We start from the raw sequence: 12261 nt of genomic DNA, 5'->3' as shown, positions 1-12261 counted from the left end.
AAGTATTGGACACCTTTATTTTTTGCATTACACATTGAAATGATATTGATTGCCTATATAATATATCTTATTTTTATGAAAATAAGTGGGGGATTGTTACATTATTTTTATTAAAATAAGTGAGGGATTGTTATGCTATTTGAATAAAAAATAGTTTTGGAAAACCCTGTCTTAACATAATAGATTCCGTTTTGGAAATGGAAACTACAAAACCTTGTGGGCTCCTTTCTAAACGGATAACTATATCAGTTAACCCAATAAAATAGGATCCACTAGAGGTTTGAGTAGGACTCTTGTTCTCCAAGTTTTGTACTCTATAAAAACCCTTCTATGAGCAGCCAAAATCGAATTTGAAAAGTTAGAGAAAACTCTATTTTCTATACTATTTGTGGGCAATCAAATCAATTTTGCGTTCGTCTTTTTTTCTTCTTTGTTTAAGTGTAGCTGTTGTGGCTGTTGTATTCACTGAAGATTGATCTATTGTGGCTGTTGTATCCTGGAGGTTGGCGTAGTCTGTTTGCACAAAGAAGAACAGACGAAACAACCTTAAAGAGAGCGTACCGATCCGTGCCTCAGCCTTCTTGTATTCATAGTTTGTTCTTGTTGCAGATAATTGTTCCCAACAGAAAAAGAGTGGCACTTGGCGCCATTCATATATCACTTGAACAAACTCAGACCTTGATTCCTACTTCAGATATTTAGAGTACATTCGTTTGTGTTGTATTCCATCCTTTAAGCCAAAAGCCAAATCTACTTCATCAATCATTGTACTTCTGTCATTCATCATTCATTCATCATCACCATTTGCATTGCGTCCTTCAAGCTATAAAGTACTCCATTAACCGTAGTACTTCAATCATTCACCATCTACTATCATCTTTGTTTCTGCGTTCTTCTACAAATTCAGCTGGTTTCCTTCTTCAAAATCGAACTCTTAACTTCATTTGCCCTGTTGTGCACTGAGATAATTAAGAAGATAAAACAATAAAGTAAAAGTCTCGGAGAGGAGAGGAATAACAAAGAGAACATCTAAAACGGAAGAGATGCCCACCACTGTTTTGGAACCAAGACTATTGCAGGCAATTCAACCAGCTGAAGCCCAATAGAGATCGTCTTCCCATATCTTTTCGTCAGTTTAAGAATGTGGTGCAACAAGACACGTCCTGTCATTGAGAGACACCATCCAACCGACAAGAAAAAACAGTTAGGAGAAAGAAAAAAAAACAATACATTGGTAACGGTGGTTACTTAGTGGCTGTGCCGCAGCGTTTGCATTCTCTACTGCTCATGGCATAATCGTTAATGGAAATGCAGCACCAGACGGGTGGTGGCCTCAGAATGATCAAAGTTGAGGATGAGGCCTGAAAAGATGGGTTACATTGACTCAAGGTTGTAGAGAAACCTACTGATAAATGTAACTTATGCAGGGCATAGTTACCACAGCAATCATAAAAGAAAATGAAATAAAAATGACATTAAATAAATTAAGAAAACAAAAATTATATTAAATCAAATGTAGCTTAACAGCAATTATTGACATTAAAAGAATAAAAATGATATAAAAATGATTAGAGCTTAATCAGCTAACAGTTGCAATCAAATGATGTAACCAGAAAACAGGAAAATAAATAACCCTCATTTGTGAGACGTCCAAATTGAAATGATGACAATTCTTTCATTTCTGTAAAGATATTATTGTACACCTTCAGAAAGCATGCGTTTCAAAACATTCTAGAATTTTGGCATGGCTTTCCACATATATCAAATGTAGAACACGGCATGAATTACAACACTTGAGGCCACAACCTCCTGTTTACCTCACCCCATACTACAAGTGAACGAAAGAAAAACCAAAAAACTCTGGCCAGAAAGACTGATCTTTTTTGCAATCAGTCATCCAAAACAATGACTCCAGGTTCTCTTCTGTCTGCACATTTATTTGGTGCAGGGTCAGCATTGCCAGTCCTCGCTTCTTCCATTTCTACACCTACCATACTTTTATGTGTAACAGATTCCTCAAGAGGCACTAACGGATCCAGTGTATTCACAGTTGTCTTACTGGTACATTCAGATTTTGCAGTAGTTGGTGGGTCTGCTTCAATTGCCGAAACCTTAGGCGGAGAACCGCTTCTGTCTCCACAATTGGGATCGTCCACACTGCTGTCGGACAAAATTTTAGACTCTTCAATGTTTCTCTGATTATCAGGTTCTGCTGGTTGACTCAAACCCACATTTAGCTTCTCAGAGGTTGCATCATTCTTGTCTGGTGAAGCAAGAACACGGTGAATGTTTTCATAAATGGTTTGAAGAGGTAAAAAGTTCTTTCTCAATATCGCAGACTTCTCTGTGTATGACAGGGCTGGCGCTTGGACATTATCTGATACAACTTTGCACATCTGCAGGTGAAGGAAGAAGTCAAAAAGGTGTTCATAGGTTAGATGGACTGAATTAAGATCAAACTAGCACTTGTTCAGGTCAAATTGTAAATAGGATTTTACCTCATTATACAGCTGGGCCATGTCCAAGCGGTCTGCTTTCCCATCACAGGCAGCTGCTGATATTTCCTCCGGAGCTGCAGAATTTGTTCTATATCAAATCCGAGTTCATTAATATAAACTTCCTATCTGAAATACAGAACCGAAAATGTGTTGAAATCTATTCAACGCGTTTTCAATGAGTGATAACCTTTAATTACCAAACGTAAGCACATTGACAATTTAAATTGAAATCGGAGAAATAGAAGAGTTTCCAATTAAATAATTACAGAACGGAAGCTAATGTGTAGTCACTAGTCAGAACTTTGACATTCAAGAAAAAAACTCCACAAAAATCTTCATATATCGAACTATATCTGTAACTTATTGTCTCAAAAACTAGAAAATAAGTGTAAGTAATAACTTGACCAACAAAAGGTATAATGCACAAACAAACGTGACTTCTAGGTGACGCATAATTCCCAATTCCTTTTTTCTTATCAATTGCGTAAAGAATAATATTCACTCCAAAAAGCATGTATCATTTAATGGGTTATAATAACTCATAGATGTGCGCAAAATGTGGACGTAAGAGAATGTGGCTCTATCCCTTACATATATATATCTTCATGAGTGTATGTGCGTGAATCTTGTGTATATAGCTCAAAAATACTTACTAATAGGCTCTACTGAAGGTAATTGGTCGGTCACTTGACCATCACCCTCCACGGAGGGTGGACTTTCTACATCTAGAACCATTGGATCAGTTTCGCGTTCTTCATCTGTATTATTGGAAGGTTTCGTATCACCCTGGAATCACAAAAAGAGGAATAACATTGTCAGGATAACATGTTTGAAGTGCTTATGGATACTTTGAAATGTTAAAAATAAAATATTAAATGCAAGAAGTGATACAATTTTTCTGCATACTTGGCAGGTATGGTATTCTAATTTCCTGAAACTACAATGAAGATATACTTCAAAACTGCTGATGTTGCTTTACCAATGAAAGCACCGGTTGGAACCCGTCATATCGTTAGTATGACCAATTAGCGATCAAAGGAAGGTTGAGGAAAGAGAAATAGTGGTACCTCTGACTCTCGATGTTTCTCTCAGCTATCTTATTTGAGCACATACCAGTGTAAAATTCAATTATAGTTAGGTAACTTAACTGTGTTCTTGTGATATAGAATTGTTCGGAAAAATAAGTGCGGCTCTTTCTCTTTTTCTAGGACTAATGACCTGACTTATCAACAGGAAAAACAATAGTACCACATTGGATCCTTCAAAAAAACTCAAAAAAAAAAAGTGACTCACTCAACCTTCAACCATAAATCAATAGTACCATTCATTTAATAGACAGACCGATCTATTGCATAGATTGGGTCACGTTCGGAATAGATAATAAAGAGTTAATAACACCTTTACTGAGCAAAAAAAATAAAAATAAAGAGTTAATAACACATTTATACGAGCAAGCGAAAAATTTATAAAGCAAGCATGAAAAAGAAAAAATAGATGGTATTACGAAAGTAGCATGTAAATTAGCTCACAAAGAATTCTTTTTGGTACTCTGCATTGAGTGCTTTCTCCAAAAGAAGCACCCTTTTCTTAATAAACTCAACAAGCCTTCTTTGCATCTCTCGGAAATTACATATATTAGAAGCCTCCTGATATGATTGGGTCCGGTTGGCATTTTCAGTTGTGCCTTGTCCCACATCAGATCCACAATCGCTTACTCCACCAGTTTCCTTTAACTGACTAACAGATGTGTCTTCATGGTTAGCCATATGTGCATTATCATGCAACTGTGCACCTGCAGACCCATTTAGAACGGACAGATTTTGCTCCTGACAAATTACATGTTGGATGTGCAAGTCCTTGTCGTCCACAATTGCTTGCCATCTTCCGTAGCCATGCCTTATGATTGGAATTTTAATTAGAAGAAAAAAAAAAAATTAGAAAAAGAAAAAAAATAAAAATAAGATGAGTTTCCATGCGCCCTTGAAGTTATATGGGAAAAGTCAACGTGTCCATTGATCCTGTACTAAAGTGCGCTATTCACACTTCTTTTCAAGAGTAACATATTTCACTAAGCGAACCATAGCACATTAACCTTAGCTGATAATTTAAGTGGATCCTAACATATCGTATCAAACCCATTTTGAATATTGTTGTTAGGGGGGGGGGGGGTTGTTAGAAGAATGATTCTTGTTTTAGTAAGAGAAAGAATTCCCGTTTTTTCTTTTTATGGTATCGTAAATAAGGTTGTACTTATTTGGAAACCTCTAGCCTAAAAATTGTTGTCATCTTTAAAAAGAAATCTAACGGTCCAGAAATGTCGAGTTTTTGCAATCATCTTTTGCCTAGGTTAGAGTTTCCAAATGAGCTGAAATTTTGTGGAGATGATCACTATGGTGAGTAGAGCACATCCACAAGAATTCATTTTCTAGGTGAAATTTTACTTACGTACTTATTTTAAATTAAAATGAGTATGTACTTCTAAGAGTGGGACAATATGGTTTAAACTTTTACCTGTTATATACTTATATCCAAAAACTTTAAACACAACTGGAAATTCCATACGAAAAACAAAGATAGTTGTAGGCTTGATTGATGCTGAAATTAGGTATCAGCTCTAAAACAACACTTCAAATATCCAAAAAAAAACAAAAATTAATAACAATAATAATCTGGTAATTTTTATGGCTTCTATGGCAGCTGTGAGTTGTACACACAGAAGGTTCTGAGTCGGACTAAATTCTTATCTCAAGATTTTGCTGCTTCCCTCAATTGAAGGCCTCAAGTGGAGACGGGAGTCTACCATCAAAAGATGATTTTTTTCAATTTAGTTTTCTCCTTGTGACCTGTATAGCGCATTACAAGCATTCCAGAATGCATTAATCATTAAGTTTGCATCTTCAACGCCACATCTTATAGGTATTACAAGTCATATTTACGAAAGTCGGGATTGAAATATAATGCCACAGTTATTTTAGTAGACACGAACAACGTTAGTTTTAGAATATCGAATGTCAAGGGTTATTGTTGAAGATGTCTAGGTCTCACTTAAAAAACAGATTTGGTCATGGCTTTTAGTTGAGTACCTTCGTAGTGCACTCGTATCATTCTCATATTCTACAAGCATTTGCTCAGGCGATAGATCCTAAAAGAAAATTGTGTCTGTCCTTGTGCTTTTTGGTTATGGGTGTTACACAAGGGCTTAATTGAACACTTTGTCAACAATGATTAGCAAACTTTATACGCAGAGTCGAATTCAAAAGTCATCTAGACCAGTCTTGCGGAACAGGAAGCAGTAGGATTGAAAATGTTTTTGGGCTAATTCCACATTGCTATTTCTTATTCCTTGTCCATGCATCATATATCATATGAGATGATTTTGGGCTGCTCAACTCAATAGGAATGGTCAATGATTTGAGTTGCTCCCAGGATCTTGTATCTTATGATATGAGGAATGACCTGGGTGGGACTATAATTTCATCATACATTATTGGAAGCTGGAGAGTTGGCAACTGCAGAAACTCTAGAATGCTCCTTTTGAATTTCGAGCATCCACCTCAAAAGTTACTACCAATTGTCAGTGAGTGAAGCAAAGCCGGGAATCCTATAATTATGGTGCAAGGCGTTGAATCCCTTTGAGATGTTCAGTATAGTCCCACATGGGATGTTTAGATCCCTGCAATATAGTAAAAAGGTTTCTGGACTTCTCCACTCATCACCAATTGGTTTTGAACTGAATGCTCCTAAAGTTATGTTCTTTTTCTTTCAGAAGTAATCTTTATTGGAATAAAAAAATACATGGAGAAAGATCACACAAGGTGTTACATGAGCATGAGGGATGTCCTCATATGCTGTACGACCTAAAAGTTGAACAAAAAACATGCCCCAACTAAAGCTACAGCTCCCTTAGTTAAACTCTGGGCAACCCATCCTCTTCCCAATATGGCATCATTCCAAACAATAATGAAGTCCTTGAAGAGATATTTGTTCCTCTCCAACCAAGCTGCTGCCTAAAACCAAAGGATAGTCTTAACCTCCATGTTTGCTCTATTAACAGAGATCACATTGTTAAACACACGATTATTTCTCGACTTCCAAGGAACCCATAACAATGCATAAGGTGCAAACCTCCACATTTTGTAGCCAAAGGTTCTGCCTTTAACTTTAGGCCAGGCTTTAAGCCACTCTTCCACTGTATCCGCCTATGCAATTAGTGGAAATGATAGACCCAGTGGTTGCATACTTGCATGAGAACGCTCCAACTCAAAAAGGGTGGCGAAGGAAGAGACGTTCTATAGAATTGTTGAGGAAGCCACACATGGACTAAACTGGAGAGATGTTCGCCGTAGGCGTGCATCCCAAAGTCACACACCAACAAAAGAATCTGACCTTCGGCAGGATTTTAATTTTCCAAACCAAGTATACTGGAAATCCGGTCACTACTGCTGGTTTTTCATCTCTATTTGCTTAAGAGAGCAAACCATAGAAAGATTTAACGGAGAATGTACAGGACTTGCACTCGCACCACCCCTAAGAATCTTCCCCGTCACTAAGAAAAACGGTATCCAAAGTAAAGGTGAGATTGCTCCTAAAGTTATGTTAAACATGACATCCAACTTAAAACCAATTGCGCAGGAACATTTATACTACACTGCAAGACTTCACACAGCCCATGTTAGACTATAATAAACAACTCCACACGCCCCCCATTACTTGAGCCTAACACGTTAACAATACCTTTTGGTGGCGTGGACTAAACGGGTCCTATCGGCCAAACGCAATAGCTTGCGCTGATGTAGTGATGCCATGTTAAAGATTATGGGCATCCAACTTAAAACCAATTGGTGATAAGTGGAGAGACCCAGGAACGTTTATACTACACTGCAGGGTTTCACACATGCCATGTGGGACTATAACAAACATCTCAACAGTTTAAGATGTTACTAGAGCAGGATATTGTGTTTTGTCCTAAAGGGCCCCTTTACTCCACGTCACCCAATATGTTGTTCACCTGTTGGGCACAAAGAACGCCACGTATGAGGGGGGGGCATTGTGGTGTTCATCATAGTCCCACACACTATGTTTAAAGCCTTGCAATATAGATTAAAAATTATGGTGCTCTCTGCTAATCACCAATTAATTTCGAGTTGGATGCTTGTAAAGTTTGATTCCTAATGTGGGCCTATATATCTCTACTCGCCCTATCACTTCTAGCGTGACTTAGCCAACCAATAATCTCACTACCGGTATATGGCCACGGTTTTCAACAAATCAACACCCAAGCTACGAGCATCAAAGGGACCTAAATTGGCTGCTAAAGCCATCTAATCGTTAACAGGTGTAGTTCAAACGATGAGAACTGATGAAGTAGAAACACGACGCCGACGTTTGGCTCAATTAACCATAGGAAAGGGCTCAAACAACGACAGCAGTGAGGTAATATTCAAAATCTGATTACAAAGGGACTCAAACTCTGGACAAAAAACCATAGGGAACTGGAAAGTTTGTTCTCTCAACATGTTTAACCACATATCCTGCAACTTTAGCAAAATTATCTCCCAAGGTCTCATAATGAGCTAGCTCTTCCTAGTGTGACTAAAGAAAAGAAAACTGCCACAGGCTAGGTGCTGCTAGATGCCTTGGCTCATCCTTATATGACTCATAGCTTCTCGATTTTATTTCAGGCATGAGCATAAGTCGGTGAAGGCTGACAACAGTAACCAAACTGTCTCATAAAACATAAACATTGAATATCACCGCTGCTTCGTAAAATTGAACAACCAAAATAAGTGAAAATAGCAATTTACCACCACGTTCAAGTTTTTTAACAGTGCCTAGAAACCATCCTGATTTCCATGACTCCCCAAGTAAAGTTGGATAGATCAGAATGATCACAATATACAACAGAAAATTTCTCCCTCGACTCCTAGTCGAGCCTCTTGGTATGTAATTATATCTCGAGAAGTAGAAAGGATTACAATATTCATTCTTCCTAGAATCTAAGAATCCATTGATGGTTGGAATAGATACGTAGACCAGGTGACACCAAGAGAGGAAAAAAATGTTGTCAAGAAAGACAGCAGATTTGTTTGGCATGTGAGCTTATATTATTATTATTTCCACAGCAGTAGCATATTCCTTCTGACAGCATTATCTTTGTTTTATCATATTTTTCTGAACTGAAGATCAATGATGCATTTGACAAAAATAATAATAATAATAATAACTATATATATAGGGGCATATATATATAATGTAAACTATAGAACAATGCAGGTAAAAGCTTCATACGAAAAAAAATCAAAACTAAAAAAATAGCACCATACTTTAATACTGCATGCAGTAAAGCTAAATCATGCTCTTCTTTCCAAGACCTGCCGCTCCTCAACCCAGGTAAGCGTGAGATGATATCTTCAGCGAAAAGACGAGTACCAGGTTTCTCTGAATGAAGCTTCTTCACCTACATTGTTTCAAACGTTAAATCTTACATTTTATTGCATCAACTCTTGGATGACAGAGAAAATAACAATACTGAATACATATGTGGTTAAGGGCCATTAGCAGACTATATCTAATGGTTGTCTATAGCGAACAAATGCAAAATAGACGAACTGTTCTTTTCTCCAGATATTGGAATCTGGAAAGCAGTATTCTTCTAGAGATGTCCAACTAATCAAGGAAGAGACTAAAGTGTAAGCTGATAAGTACAATCGAAAAGCAACGTAAACTGGAATTTGAACTTTAAGGAGAAAAAAATATAAATAAATAGAATGTATAATAAATAATAATAAATTAACAACATCGTAGAACAATAGCTACTATACTTTAAAAGTTCCAAGTTCCAACAATCGGTCATACTAGAACTCACTCCTTCATTTGCAACCTTAGGGATAATATTCATGACGACCCTATGGGAAAAATACATGGCAAGAACCGTCTGAAATTATAACCAAAGGCAGGTTTCTCCATCAGAAGTAACTAATTTTCTTTCATACTTCCTACTATGTACTAACACAAGGTTTATGAGTTGACCTTGAAATAGGAACCAACTTAATTGATGAAAAATAAGAGGAAAACGAGTCACATTCAGTGCTTTTAAAAAAGTATAAAGACCCACGTCTTGAGGCATGTCTCAGAGCATTTCGCCAAAAAATGCCTCGAGTCCATAGCCTCAATTGTAGAACATTCCAAGACCCTTAAAACTTAGTTTTATAACCATATATATATTCCCCTCACAACCACCCCCAATGTTTGTTCAAAGGACAAAACGACCTTATTCATACCAAAGACTGTTCAGCTTCAAAATTAAGCTGTTTTTGCGGTTGAGACATGATTGAGGTTTATCCCTCAATAAGCTTCTGAGGTGCGCCTTAAGCCTGCCTTAAGCCTCAATGCACTTATGCGTTTTTCTAAACCTTGTTCACATAAATTTCGTTCTTTCAATCTTCAAAAAATACTACAAAATATCAAGATATCGATTCTCTGTAAAGTCAATTTACTAAACTACCATCGAAAAGCTCAAACCTCCTCTCCATTTAAATTGCATTGTGTAACTAATATTTCAGGGATTGGCGCAACTATGGAACTTACAATGTCCAAGCTTGCACCAAAATTGGTCTTACAATAGAGCTGTTGATATTTGGGATGCCTTAACAGAGATATGCATAAATGCCACAGATGTCATTAAGATGACCTATATTCCGTAACCTTAAATAGCCTTACTAATAACACTATATGAGTGGTAGCAGGGAGTGAGAATGGATAAGAAAGGAAACTCAAATGGTGAGGACATAGTCGATACCAAACCCTCGGTTCTGAGGATTCAACGAAGCAAGACATACATGAATAACTCCTGAACATGAAATTTGTCAAAGTTTCCAATTGAGACAAAGGAAGAAGATTTAAAACGAGAATAGTCAATCCAAGTACTAGGAGTACGAGAATCTCTCACAGTGGGTGTTTAGATAATAAGCTATAAAGCTACCAAATAGGTTTGTTTCGGCTGTTGGATAAGCCCAAAGCAGGAAGCAAGAACAAAAAACTTTCTAGAAAGAAAGAGTTTGAGTTTTATGAAACTCTACCAAACCTAATCTTTGAATCTCCGCTTCTTCCTTTCTTTGGAATTTCAGCTTTCTCATTTTAGCTTTATGGTTTATTTACCAGACCTCCTTGTGGTCAAAACGATAGGCTACTGGATTAGACATGAAATAACTTCCTGAAGCTCAAGTTACATGTTTCAGTAATAAACTGCTACTCACTCACTATTCCCAAAAAGAAAAATAAAAAAACATTGCATGGATTTTTCATGTATTTAGGTTTTTCATAAGTACTTTTTTAACAAATGGTACCAAATGATCGTAACTGCTTTCTCAAAGCAGACTTTCTAAACTGCTTTATAAAACCTCCTGAACATAAAAGTTTCCATTTGAAACAATTTAAACGAGAATAGTCAATGCAAGTAGGAGTATGGGAAACTCTCACAATAAATAGTTCCCGTCAAAATAATAGGCTACTGGATTAGACATGGACTAACTTCCTCAAGCTCGAGTCTCATCTGCTTCAGTAATAAACTGCTACACACTTTATGATATTTCCACACAGCTACTTTTTGCATTTCAAAAGCAGGTGTACTATGGCAATTTTAAAGCAAAAAGCACATAGTAAATGTTAGAGTTCTAAGGAATATCTCCAGAGGGGCTATAGGGTATCTTTCGTTTCGTTATGTGTGGGTGGTCCACTGGTGGGCTCGGGAACAGCACCCCCAACTCAAAAATTTTAGGAAGTACCTTGAAAAAGATGGGCATCCAACTTAAAGCCAATTGGTGACAAGTGGAGAGGCCCAGGAACTTATATATCTCAATGCAAGGCTTAACATATCCCATGTGGGACTGAACATCTCAACACACCCCCTCACGTGTGGCATTACTTGAGCCTAACACGTGGGTCAACATATTTAGGTGATGTGGAGTAAACAACAGGCAATCCAACTTAAAACCAATTGGTGACAAGCGGAGAGGCCCGGGACCTTATATATCTCAATGCAAGGATTAACATATCCCATGTGGGACTAAACATCTCAACATACCTTTCAAGAATTTTCTATTATTGTAAACTCTATTATTTTCTTACATATATTTAAGTGATAAAAAACCAAAAACAACGACGTTATCCTCTTTTTCTCTCGTCTCTCCAAACTTCTTCTTCATTAACAATAATACAATTTTACTGCAAATAAAAAGTAGATAGCTCAAAGCACAAATTTGATGTTTTTTTTCTTTTCACTTGTAACGATTTTAGCAAATAGTACTTTTTTGAGTGATGGTACCAAATGCTAATAAATGCTTTTTAAAAGAAGATTCCCTAAACTGTTTTTTTTAATAACCAATGCCAAATGAGGAAGATTATTCTAAAATAAGATAATCTAAATATAATCTTTTCAAATACATGTTATAAAATGTACCTTTTCTTTGATTAAAAGTAACACTGCAATCCGAACAAGTACATCATGAATCCTAAGCCCTTCCTTGGGAACACCATCTAGCACAAACAATTAATAAAAATGAGGGAGGTAAGTCAGTTAGAGATCGAATAGAACAACCACAAAACCGAAATGGAGTAGGAGACACAGGTAAGGGAATTTGAAGTACGTGCAGTAAATCATACCATAACTTAATGAATTCAATTTTTAGGAATAATCACCTGAAAAGGACGGAGATTCTGTTATATCTTCAGCAATGTGAGATAAAAAGAGTGTTCCGTATCTAGC

The 12261-nt window shown here is 36.8% G+C and overlaps 1 protein-coding gene across 4 annotated transcripts in view; it reads right to left on the bottom strand.

Annotated features, from left to right (window-relative positions):
* Window positions 1-1655: 1655 nt before the first annotated feature.
* The window catches only part of PKL (chromatin remodeling factor CHD3 (PICKLE)), a 31980-nt gene continuing 21374 nt past the window's right edge, over window positions 1656-12261 (bottom strand). The window contains exons 25-31 of one of the 4 annotated variants that reach the window (XR_015218753.1): window positions 12195-12256; window positions 11956-12032; window positions 8822-8955; window positions 4028-4394; window positions 3152-3284; window positions 2499-2624; window positions 1656-2396 (exon numbers count right to left, since the gene is read on the bottom strand). Coding sequence is in view for 1 of the 4 variants with exons in the window: in XM_086602164.1 (XP_086458290.1) it covers window positions 1890-2396; window positions 2499-2572; window positions 3152-3284; window positions 4028-4394; window positions 8822-8955; window positions 11956-12032; window positions 12195-12256 (1354 nt within the window). In the remaining 3 variants the exon portion in view is untranslated. Of the gene's footprint in view, window positions 2397-2498; window positions 2625-3151; window positions 3285-4027; window positions 4395-8821; window positions 8956-11955; window positions 12033-12194; window positions 12257-12261 lie in introns of those variants that run through there. The other 3 variants (XM_086602164.1, XR_015218754.1, XR_015218755.1) reach the window with 3 other exon arrangements.

The sequence above is a fragment of the Coptis chinensis genome, chromosome 3 (genome assembly GCF_015680905.1).
Source record: "Coptis chinensis isolate HL-2020 chromosome 3, ASM1568090v1, whole genome shotgun sequence".
Lineage (NCBI taxonomy): Eukaryota > Viridiplantae > Streptophyta > Magnoliopsida > Ranunculales > Ranunculaceae > Coptis > Coptis chinensis.
Note: the sequence above shows the minus strand (reverse complement) of the source record. Positions and strands in the feature narration are given on the sequence as shown.